Source organism: Leptopilina heterotoma, unplaced genomic scaffold (genome assembly GCF_015476425.1).
Source record: "Leptopilina heterotoma isolate Lh14 unplaced genomic scaffold, ASM1547642v1 Lhet_615, whole genome shotgun sequence".
NCBI lineage: Eukaryota > Metazoa > Arthropoda > Insecta > Hymenoptera > Figitidae > Leptopilina > Leptopilina heterotoma.
Window position 1 is genome coordinate 275,474 of NW_025111144.1, and position 12,339 is coordinate 287,812.

Sequence of the window (12,339 nt, forward strand, 5' to 3'; positions counted from 1 at the left end):
ACCGCTTTAAGGAGATTTCTACTCTGTTGTTCTTGCGAGGAAGCTCGATGTTTAATGAGCTGGAAGACCTCCTGTCTTTCCCTCGCTAGTAAATCTACTGGCGGAAGGCTCGCAAGAACCAAATCAGCACTCGTTGAAACTGTTCTGTAGGCTGAAACTACTCTCCGCGCACAACCACCCTGCGCAGAGAGTAGCTCATCAGAGATGCCGCGGTTCTTTAGGGACTCAGCCCATGCAGGGACAGCGTAAAGCTGCTTTGCCTGAACCACGGTCGCCACTAATCGGCGTTTCTTTTCCCTGGGGCCACCGACATTGGGCATCATCCTAGATAGGTTCCCCATACAGTCGGCGGCGTTCAGTGACGTGATCTTAGCATGTTGGTCGAACTTTAATTTTCGATCCAACGTCACTCCCAGGTACTTCAGACTGTTTCCCCAGGAGACTTCAGTTTGTCCTATACGAATCATTGGGACTGTAAAGGATCTCTTACCCGTCACGAGCAAAGCTTCTGTCTTCTCTATAGCCATTTGCAGGCCGTTAAGATCTAACCAGAACTTCGCTCGTCTCAGACTGTCGTTGATCATTATTTCCAGAATCTCAGGACTCTCCGCGCCACACACTATAATAACGTCGTCCGAAAAGCCAACCATTATCGTATCTTCAGGTAAATCCATTCTAAGGAAGTCATCGTACATGACGTTCCATATGAATGGACCCACCTTTGATCCTTGGGGAGCTCCGCATGTCATTTCATGTTTGAGATGACATGCATCGCTCTTGTATTCAACCCATCTGTTGCTAAGATAATTATCTACAATTCGCAACAGATAGGATGGTACCTCTTCACGACGCATCGCCTCGATGCAATTGTCCCACCTTGCGGAATTAAACGCATTACGTATGTCGATGGAGACAAGCGCTCAGAATCCTTTCTTCTTGTCCTCTTTGACTTTCTTTGCCTGATTTACAACAGTGAGTATTGCATCGACTGTTGACCGGCCTTTCCGAAAGCCAAATTGATTCTCCGATAGGCTATTTTCGCCTATCAGGATTTCCTGAAGTCTCTGTAGAACCATTCCCTCTAGGAATTTTCCCATCGTATCCAATAAACAAATTGGTCTGAACGATGTGACCTTATCCAGAGGTTTATCGCCTGTCCTGAGAAGAACCAACTTCTGCGTTTTCCAGTCATCGAAGAACTCTCCGGCTTTCAAGCTCGTATTAAAGACGTCAAGAAGCAACTGTGGATCCACTGCGACAACCTCTTTTAAGATTTCGCTCGGGATGCCATCATTGCCCGGCGCTTTGCCGTTTCTTAACGTCTTTGCCACTTTTTTTAATTCTTCAATCGTGAAGAGCTCCTCGTCTCGTACTGCGCAGTGAGTATAGTCCTCTCTGGGGCTAGGTTCCACATAGGGAAACAGTGCCTTTATGATTTCTAGGACCCAAATCGGATCATCCAAACCAGGGGTTTTATGCCTTGTCATTAATTTCTTAGCGACAATCTTAAAGGCCAAACCCCACGGATCCTTTTCGGAATCTCCGATTAGTTCCTTCCAGCAACGGCGTTGGCTACTTTTCACTGCCTGCTTAAAAGTCCGCCTGGCTTTATGCCATGTTTCCCGCAGCTGGAGGTTTCCCTTCGAATGGGTAAAATGCCTCCTTGCTGCGTGGCATTCTCTCTTAAGACAGGCCAATTCTTCATTCCACCAGTACATAGATCCCTTTCCCGTTTTTCTTTTCTGCCGGCGAGACATAGAGTGATTGCAAGCTTGTACAATCACTCGCCTTACCTCTCGCACTATACCCTTTAAAGAAGCCGGTTTTCTCACCCAGTTTAGTTCCCGAATAAATCGCGACTCTTCCAGGGATTCCACCAGCTTCTCCCTGTTTAGCCTCCTGAGGTTCCAAGAGGGGCTCTTGCTACCATATTTAGGAGCGACGCGCCCTCTGGAATTCTCCTCGGAGACTAAAAACTCTATGTACTGGTGGTCACTCATTGTTTCCTTGTCCAGTACCCTCCATTCAGTTGTTCTGCGGGCTAGTCGGGGAGACGTAATTGTTAAATCAAGAATAGATCCTGATACTCCCCTCCTAAACGTGAACTCCTTGCCCCGGTTTAAAACCACCAGGCCATTCGCGGAGATCATGTCGGTTACCAAGATCCCCCTCCTGTCAAGACGAGTCTCTCCCCATTCCGGTGACTTACTATTGAAATCGCCCGCAATGAGGACATCCCCGCCGCAAGTCTTGAGACTTAACTCAAGAGAGAGGATCTCGGTGTCGAATTTTGTCTCCAAAAATTTCCCGATGGCAAGCCCCGGGTTGCATATCATTATTCCTGATCTCCTTGATGCATCCTGAAACCAGTTTGAGTATATATGCTTCTTATACTGCTCATTTATAAGCAGTACATCAGCTCCTCTCTCCCTGGCAGTCTGCATCAGGAGATCCTGAGCAACGCGTCCTCTTCCGAGGTTGACCTGGAGGAACCTTAATTCCTTGCCCTTAGCTGTCTGAGCACCTCCTTATAAATTGGGCAGGACCCAGTTCCTGGATTGTGATTGATCTCCTTCTCTACTTTGTCCACACAAGTTAAACAAACAGGTTTGTTTTTACAATCCTTGTGGGAATGATCAGGAGAGCCACATTTCCAGCAAACCTTGCCTCGGTCCGGCTTCTGACAGGTTTTTGACTGATGCCCATAGCAAAGACACCTGAAGCATCTGTCCACCTCGATTCTAGGCCGGATCCTGCAATTAATCCAGCCGACCTTCACCCTGACCGTCTTCAGTAGCGCATCCGCGTATGCTTCCTGGAGTTGCACAATGGCAAGTTTTTCTCCACGGCTTAGGGGAATAAGTCGACAAGACATTTCCAAGTCGGTCCTGCCCAAAGTTTGTTGGACTGCCTGGGTTACCTCCTCAACACTCGTTGCCTCGTCTAGGTCTCTAATCTCTAGAGACCTTTTTGTCACAATATGTGAGACGTCCGCCTTATCCTTAAGGGCGTCAGCCACTTTTTTACTAAAAATAGAGACCTCTTGATTTCTTCGAAGTACGACAAGCATCTCTTGCTTTCTAGACCTCTTGATTGACAGAATTTCTGTCCCAGTGTCAGCTGGATTGACGGACGCCTTCATATGAGCAAGGATTTTTTCGTAAGACTCATTACATGTCACCCTTATTCTGATTGCCTCCGTATTTCTCTTTTTTATTTTAGAAGTCGAATTTGTCATCTTCTCTTTCTGTGTCTCCTTTTCATTTTTTTTTTTTTCTTCTTTTTGGAGACTTTTCTCCACTCTTTCTCGGCACTAACAGTCTGAGGCCCATTTGAGGAAGAACTTTTATCCTCCTTCAGGACTTCGTCAGACATTTTTTTTTTCGGCACTCTGTCCTCCGGAGACGACGAAGCTTCTCTTTTCTGAGCTTGTGCCGAAGAAGTCTGTCCCTTTGATTTGGGTTTTGGCGTCTCTGGATTGCGTTTTAGAGAATTTAACGCTCTTGCAGGACTAGCCATGCGGAAAACTCTAGGCGTCTCCAATGTTTTTTGGAGCTTATCAGCTGACGCCTGAAGAGTTAAGCCTGAGCTTCTTACGGTTCCGAAAACCTCCTTAGCGATGTTTACTCTAACCTTGAGTTCATTTGGGGTGTTCTTTATGTACGCCCCTTCAATCGCTAGGATGGCCTTCTCCAAAGCTTCAGTCTGCTTCTTTTGTTCCGCTACCACTTCCAGCAGCACTCTGCAAGGCGCTGCCCACGGGGGTGTGAAGGAACCTCTCCTTTGATGTGTAGCTCCTTTCTGTAACTGCACTTCGGCAGCAGGAGCTACAGCTATATGTTTATCTTCCTTTTTTGTGGAAGGAAACTCATACACCTCGGCTAAAACCTCAATTTCTTGAGGCGTCTCAACGCAGGTTTTAAGAGACACTATTTATCCGGTTCCAATTTTCTCTTCACCTTCTTCAATAATCTCAATTATGTCCATATTTTCTATTTTATTATTCTCCATGTAATCATTTTATCAGCGCATCGTCTGTGGAGGGGCGGGTCGGTATAGTTGGGAACGGGTGTATTCTCGGACGTATCCTACCCCAGTTCCCTGAGGCCCAACCACCGCTTAGCCGGTCCCGGAATACACGGACAGACCGGACTCGCCCGGAGCAATATGGATTCCGACCTCCATATTCACCACAGACTCTTCTGATCAGGGTCCCGAAGGGGCTGGCTCCTGATTCCTTACCTCGGCTGACACATCGGCAGAGCAAGCTCACATCAACCCCTAGGCCCCGCCCACCGAAAACAAGTGAACGAAGTTTCGGGGTACTCCCAGTGGGCCGAGGAAGGAAACAATCATATGGGTGAAATAAGTGTATTGTGAATATGTGTGAAAAAGATATTATTATTATTATTATTATTATTATTATTTTTTTTTTTTTGCTTAGGGACTTTTGGGAAATCTGCCTACAGATACCTTGGATTCCGCACTCCAAGGTTATGTGGGGTTGGTATGATAAAACAAAAGGAAATATAAAAAAAAGAAAAATAAATATATATATATTATAGTAAATTTAATAAACTGGCGACCTACTACCAGCCCGACCCACTAAAACCCGTAACCCTTCTTCTGGAGCCCTTCACCCTCCCTCAGAACTGTCGTATGACTTTAGCCATCGAGGGTGGCGCTCCAACTCTGTCGCTAATGCGACCTTCTTCTTCTCTCTTACGGTTTTCCTGCGTCCATAGTTAAAAATTTAAAACTATTTCAATATAAAAGCGGAATTAACAGCACAACAGTAATAAAAAAACAAATGTTTAATTAAGTGTAAACAGTCAAAAGATAAAATTGCTAACGGATATATAAAAAAAAGAAAAAAAACGCGTATATAATATTGAACACATAAAACAAATTAAAGAATGTAGAAGGACAAGTAAATCACAAAATAAATTAATAAAAAAAACAAACAAACAAATTAAAAGCTGTTTAAATTACGCTTTTTGGCGGCCGTCGAGATCCCTCCTCGACATAACCGAGATTATGAAGTTCTCGACTTGCGGCCAATTTTCCTCTGACTGGGTCATCAGCGATACCATGTTCTCCGGTGCAACTTGACTATTTACACCTTCGAACATGGCCTGCCTCTCCAAGTCCCATTTCTTGCATGAGAAGAGGGTGTGCTCCGCGTTGTCCTCAGGGAACTGGCAATATGCACACACCTCGTCCTCGCGTAATTTAAAGAGGCACAGGTACGAGTTAAAACACCCGTGACCTGTGAGCGCCTGAGTCAGATAATAGGAGACTTCTCCATGCTTTCGGTTTATCCAGGTGGTGAGTGTTGGAATCAGACGATAGGTCCATCTGCCCTTTTCCTCCCCATCCCATCTGTTCTGCCATGTCTTGATAAGTCTGTTTCTCGCGTATTTGCAGATGCGGTCCTTGCTAGGTCTTTCTTCCTCTGGGTATTCGGGATTATTTCTTCTTTTAAAAAGAAGAAATACTTCCTCCCTTTCCCTTGCCATAAGATCTGCCGGCGGGACACTTGCAAGGACTTGCACAGCACTCGTCGAGACCGTCTTATACGCAGAGACGATACGGGTAGTAACACATCTCTGCGTAGACAGCATATTATCGCAAATGGTTTGGCTTCTTGTTTTAAGTGAGGGAGCCCACGCTGCTGCTGCGTAAAACAGCTTAGCGTGGGCAACACTAACTACCAGTCTCCTTTTCCTTTTACGTGGTCCGCGAACGTTTGGCATAAGTCGTGCCAAGTCTGACGCACACTTTATCGCCTTATTCAAGGCCGTCGCTATATGGTAATGAAAGTTTAACCTTCCATCGAGCTCCACTCCTAAATACTTAATATGTTTACTCCACTTGACCTCGAATTCGTCTATCACGATTCGTGCGAAACTATAACCACGTCTGTCTGTGACGAGCAGAGCTTCGGTTTTTTCAAAGGCCATTTGAAGACCTCTGGCATCCAACCAGCTTTTAACTCGTCGCAGACATTCGTTCACCAATGTCCCAAGGGCTTCCTCGCTTTCGGCTGAGCACACGACCAACGCATCGTCCGCAAAGCCGATGATGACCGCGCCTTCAGGTAGGCCCATTCGCAGGAAGTTATCATAGGATACATTCCACACGAATGGTCCCACCCTCGAGCCTTGGGGGCACCACTTTGCATCTCTTCCTTCAGAGTCCAGTTGTCCCCCTCATATATTACCCACCTGTCGCTAAGATAATCATTCATTATCCGCAACAAGTAGGGCGGTATTCTCTTCTCCATCAAAGACTGGATGAGATCTTTCCATCGTGCGGAGTTAAACGCGTTACGTATGTCAATAGCCACCAATGCGCAGAAGCCCTTCTTCTTCTTTGGTCCCAATTTGTTTTTTCCCGCTTTGGCTATGTCCACAAGTGCCTGAATGGCATCAATCGTGGACCTGCCTTTGCGGAAACCAAATTGGTAATCGGATAGACTATTTTCTCCGGTCAAATGGGTTTGCATTCTCTGCAGAACCATATCCTCTAGAAGTTTACCCATCGTATCTAACAGGCAAATAGGCCTGTACGACGAGACTTTATCCAGAGGTTTTTCACCTCTTCTTAGGAGGACTAGCCTCTGCCGCTTCCAGTCGCGGAAGAACTCTCCTTTCTCAAGGCAAAGATTGAAACATCGGAGCAGAATCTGGGGTGAAGTGTCGATAACCAATTTTAGGATCTCGTTACTTATCCCATCGATTCCAGGCGCCTTGCCTGTTTTCAATCTTTTACCTGCATTTCTCAATTCTGTAAGGGTGAAGAGTTCCTCCTCACCGACTTCGCAGGTACTCTAGTCCTTCCTAACCCACTGTTCTGCAGGAGGAAATAGAGCTCTTATAATCCTTTTGACCCAATCGGGATTGTCCAGGCCGGGGGTCTTTTGCCTCGTTCCTAATTTCTTAGTAACGATTTTAAAAGCCAGACCCCATGGGTCCTTCTCGACATCATCAATTAGGTCTTTCCAGCAACGGCGTTGTGACGCTCGAATCTCTTTTTTCAGGCTTTTTTTGGCCTCCTTAAATACTTCCTTTAGCAAAGGATCTCCCTTAGAACGGGTATAATTCCTTCTAGCTTTGAAGCACGCTTTCCGCAAGGAGGCCAGTGCATCAGATCACCAGTGCACCGAGCTTTTCCGTGAAGGGGTTCGCTTACGACGCGGCATAGATGCGTCGCAAGCTGTGGTGATGACTTTCCTTACCGCTCGCACCTCGGCATCCAGGGTATTCGGCCTCTTCACCTATCCCGATTGCTTAATAAGGCGGGCTTCTTCTAGGAAACGGACAAATTTCTCCTTATCGATTTTCTTCACATTCCATGAGGGGCACTTTCGACACGGAACTTCCTGTCTTTTGCCTCCTCCTGTGTCTCCCACTGAGACCGAAAACTCGATATACTGATGGTCACTTGCGGTATACTCCTCAGAGACTTGCCAGTAGCTTATGCGTTTGAATAAGGGAGTTGATGCTATCGTAAGATCAATGATGGATGCGATTGCACCCCTCCTGAACGTCCAAGCTCCTCCCCGGTTCACAGTAATTAAACTGTTTCTGGAGACCATTTCTCCGATCACTTTGCCTCTTTTATCGAACCTTGACTCGCCCCACTCCGGCGACTTAGCATTAAAATCGCCAGTGACAAGTACATCCAACCTGGATTCTCTAAGGCTCGATTCGAGTTCTTCCATGTCGGCTTCGAAGTCCGTCAGTGGATCATTAGGCGAAAAGTAGCAGCTATACATTCGTATGTCTCCAACTTCCACCCAGACAAATCCACTGCTCGTCTCCAGGTATCTGTCAACCCTCAGTTCGGGATTGCACACCTGGACAGCTGCCCTACCCGACTTATCTTGATACCAGGAACCTAGGTCGATTTTTCTGTATTGCTCGCTGCAGAACAGAATGTCAATACCCTTTTCCCTGGCCGTCTGCGTCAGAAGGGCCTGTGCCTCTCTGCACATGTGCAGGTTGACCTGCAGAAGTTTTAAGGATTTGCCTTTTTAAGTCTCTGCAACTCTTCTCTGTAAACCGGACAAGAACCTTTTCCGGGGACATGAAGTACGTCTGTCTTAGCCAAGTCAGAGCACGTCAAACACTTAGGCTGTTTGACAGAGCAATTCTTTGCGATATGACCCTCACCGCCGCATCTCCGACAGCTTTTAGTTCTGTCGGGGCCCTTGCAATTTCGAGTCACGTGTCCGTAAACAAGACTTTTGGCATCTTGCTACCTCTAAATGCTTTCTGACTGCAGCATTTATCCATCCTACTTTTATTTTGCCCACTTTTAGCAGAGAATCGCTCTCCGCTTCAGTCAGGCGGACCAACGCCACTTTTGTGCCACTAAAACGTGGCAAAAGTCTGCACTCTATGTCCAGGTCAGGCTTTTCCAGCTTTGTCCTCACGGCAGAAACAACGTCTTCACTTGTCGCTGTTTCGTCAAGTCCTTTTATCTCGAGAGTTCTTTTATTCACAAGAGGCATAACCTCGGCTTCAGTTTTTAAAACTGAAGCAAGAGCTCCTGCAAATTTCAAGATCTCTCCTCCTTTTTTTACCACGATCAGGGCCTCCTGATTAAAAGTTCTCCTGATCTGAAGGACCTCATTTCCAGATTCTTCTGGTTTTACGGCTGCAAACGCCTTTTTTAGGATTTCGTTGTAAGCCTTTGGGTCTTTCGCTGAAATCTTAATTGCTTCCGTTGTCCTAAGCTTCAAATGATGTTTGGGGAGCTCATTTTTCTTTCCTGCAGGCTTCTTCTTTAGAGGTCCTTTGTTTCCTCTGCTGACTACTTTAAACTCGTCAGATTCTGCCGATGCATTCCTTGAGGTGACTGAAACATAAGTCTCCCCTGAGGCCATCTTTTCACTTCCCTTTGGAAGTATAGGGTTTTGCGCTGGAGCTTCCTTGCACTTAACCCTCTTTTCCACTGGAGTTTCCTTCTGAAGACTTGCCTCCGGACTTTCGATCTCTCTGGGGCGTTTTCTATCAGTTATATCGCTTCCCTTAACAAACTCTAGAGTTCCTTTCTTTGGCGTACCAGGATTCGAGTTTGACGTATCCATACTTAGAGTATGAGGCTCAGGATTTTTAAACGGCTCAGGGATAAAACGCAAGTTGCTGCGAATCACCTCGTGCGCCCTCCCTATAGCCACCATACCATCCTGAACATCTTTACTTATGTTCTTTTGCTTCTTGCAGGCACGCCACATGCTTTCTAGTATTTTTGGAATCATGTCGACTTGCTCAACAACATTTCTTTCGAAGCTGCTGAGCTCCCTATCCAAGCAATTTAGGTTTTGGCCCCCCCCAAAATCCGTGGGGCCTGCGACGGTCTTAGAAAGACCGACGGGAGTATCGTCCCCTTGCGGGGTTCCTTCTTGGGGTAATTCATTAACACCTTGACTCATATTCATTAATTTTTTGGTTTTTTATATCAGGGAACCACCCTGTTGGTTGTCCTTTAGTGAAAAGCCCCGCCACCACGGCAAGGTCTACCGAACATATCCAAGATGCCAGTTGTGTCTGGCAGCGGACCCACCTCTCCCAACTCATCAAAGAAATCAATCATGTCCGGCAGTGGACCCACTTCTCCCAGCCCATCAAAGAAATCAATGATGTTGGGCAGTGGATCCACTTCTCCCAGCACATCAAAGAAATCAATGACATTTGGCAGTGGATCCGCTTCTCCCAGCACGTCGAAGACATCGATGATATTCGGTAGTGGACAACCATCGGCGGGGATTATTATTATTATTATTATTATTATTGTTTATACTCCTTATTAGTGTAAATAAATAATAATAAATAAATAAATAAAACAAAAATAAATAAACAATAATAACTAAATAAATAAAACAAAAATAAAATTTTTATAAATAAATATACACTTATGTATGAATGTGTATGTATACACTACCCAGTAATTACTGGTCATTGTTATTAATTAACAAATGATTATTTAATTGATAGTTATTAAGAACTATTATTCAATTACTTTAAAATTATTATTAATATCATATTATAAAAATGTAATATTGGCACTAAATTCTTTTTTATAAAACAAGTTAGTACTGAATTATTGTCAATCTATGATGTAAATTGTTGAATTAAAATTAATCTAATATTTCAATTTAAGAAATAATTGTTCAAGTAATTATGTTTATTATAAATATAAATTGTTCAAGAAAAAAAACTATTGGGAAATTGATTATTAATTTTATGTTTGAATAATTGTTTCTTTAATTGAACAATAAGAAAAATTTGTTTCAATCTAAATGGCATGTGTGTGTATTATATATATATGTTGATGAATATTAATACACTTACAGAATGATACGTCCGGGGCGCATGATTATTCCCCAAATGTCATTTTTCCGAAATGTCATTTTACCGAACTGCACTTTTGCGAATACTCATTTTTGCGAAAAGCCAATTTTGCGAAATGCCACTTTTGCGAATTGTCATTTTTTCGAAAAGCTATTTTTGCGAATTGTCATTTTTGCGAATCGCCATTTTTACGAATTGTCAATTTTCCGAAAAGTTATTTTTGCGAATCAACATTTTTACGAATTGTAATTTTTTCGAAAAGTCATTTTTGCGAATTGACATTTTTGCGAATTGTCATTTTTTAAAAATGTCATTTTTGCGAATTGTCGCTTTTGCGAATCACCATTTTTACGAATTGCCATTTTTGCGAATTGACATTTTTGCGAATTGTCATTTTTGAGAAATGTCATTTTTGCGAATTGTCACTTTTGCGAATCGCCATTTTTACGAATTGCCATCTTTACGAATAGTCATTTTTGCGAATTGTCATTTTTGCGAATCGCCATTTTTACGAATTGTCAATTTTCCGAAAAGTCATTTTTGCGAATCGACATTTTTACGAAATGTCAAATTTCCGAAAAGTCATTTTTGCGAATTGTCATTTTTGCGAAAAATACAATAGAAAACTTGTAGGTCTATAAATTCACTATTGTATTTTTCGCAAAAATGACAATTCGCAAAAATGACTTTTCGGAAATCTGACAATTCGTAAAAAATTGCGATTCGCAAAAATGACTTTTCGGAAAATTGACAATTCGTAAAAATGTCGATTTGCAAAAATGGCAATTCGCAAAAATAGCTTTTCGCAAAAATGACAATTCGCAAAAATGACAATTCGTAAAAATGACTTTTCGCAAAAATGACAATTCGTAAAAATGGCTATTCGTAAAAGTGACAATTCGCAAAAATGTCATTTCTTTAAAATGACCATTCGAAAAAATGGCAATTCGTAAAAATGACTTTTCGCAAAAATGACATTTCATAAAAAAGTCTTTTCGTAAAAATGACAATTCGCAAAAATGAGTTTTCGAAAAATTGACAAATCGTAAAAATGACGATTCGCAAAAATGACTTTTCAGAAAATTGACAATTCGTAAAAATGGCCATTCGCAAAAATGAAAATTCGCAAAAGTGACATTTCGCAAAATTGGCTTCTCGCAAAAATGACTATTCGCAAAAGTGCAGTTCGGTAAAATGACATTTCGGAAAAATGACATTTGGGGAATAATCATGCGTCCCGATACGTCCACCTATTAGTAAAGAATTTTAACCATTTTTGCCGTATATCTCCATTGTAATCGCGATTAATCAAAAATGTAAAACACCGCGAACTACACACACTTGACCGTACATATTAATGTACGAACACGGTCAAGTGCAGCGAGAGTAAATCATCCCCACCGCGAATGTGATAATGAGTGTAACGCGACAGAATGCATAATAGAGCAATTAAAAAGAGAAGAGAAATACAACCAATAAAATAAGCATGATTCTCTTTTCTCTTCTCAATTCTTAATACCAATTACAGAAATAGTTAATCATCTATAATGATAATTTGATAATAATATGCAATAGTAAACAAATAGAATAGAATAATAGATAAATATTCCTCTGTGTCAAATCCAAGGGCTGCTAGTTTTTGAGGACACAAACGGAAATTCCACGGTGGTTTGTTACGCCCATATTTAATTAAAAATATCGAATATAATTATATTTAAAAATTTATTAAAACTCCCTTCGAACCTAGTTGAAGGAAGTCAAAGATCGTGTTGCACTAAGGATTTTCGGTGTCAGCAAAACGATGCAACTCATGAGACAATAGAACTAAAAATAATTTTGTAATTTCTTTAAATTTTATTCAACTCATGAGGTAAGCCCTTGGAACCTACACGAGAGATAAACCATATCGATAAATATTAATAAATAAAAGATTATTACTTTATAGAATTCGTAATTTTTACGAAACAACAACAATGAC

General features: G+C 42.7%; 1 protein-coding gene across 1 annotated transcript; it reads right to left on the reverse strand.

Annotated features, from left to right (window-relative positions):
• Positions 1-7,279: 7,279 nt before the first annotated feature.
• Positions 7,280-7,999, reverse strand: LOC122509717. The gene has a single exon (XM_043623946.1). It carries the CDS (start codon positions 7,997-7,999, stop codon positions 7,280-7,282), a length of 720 nt encoding a protein of 239 aa, XP_043479881.1.
• Between the last annotated feature and the right edge of the window lie 4,340 nt (positions 8,000-12,339).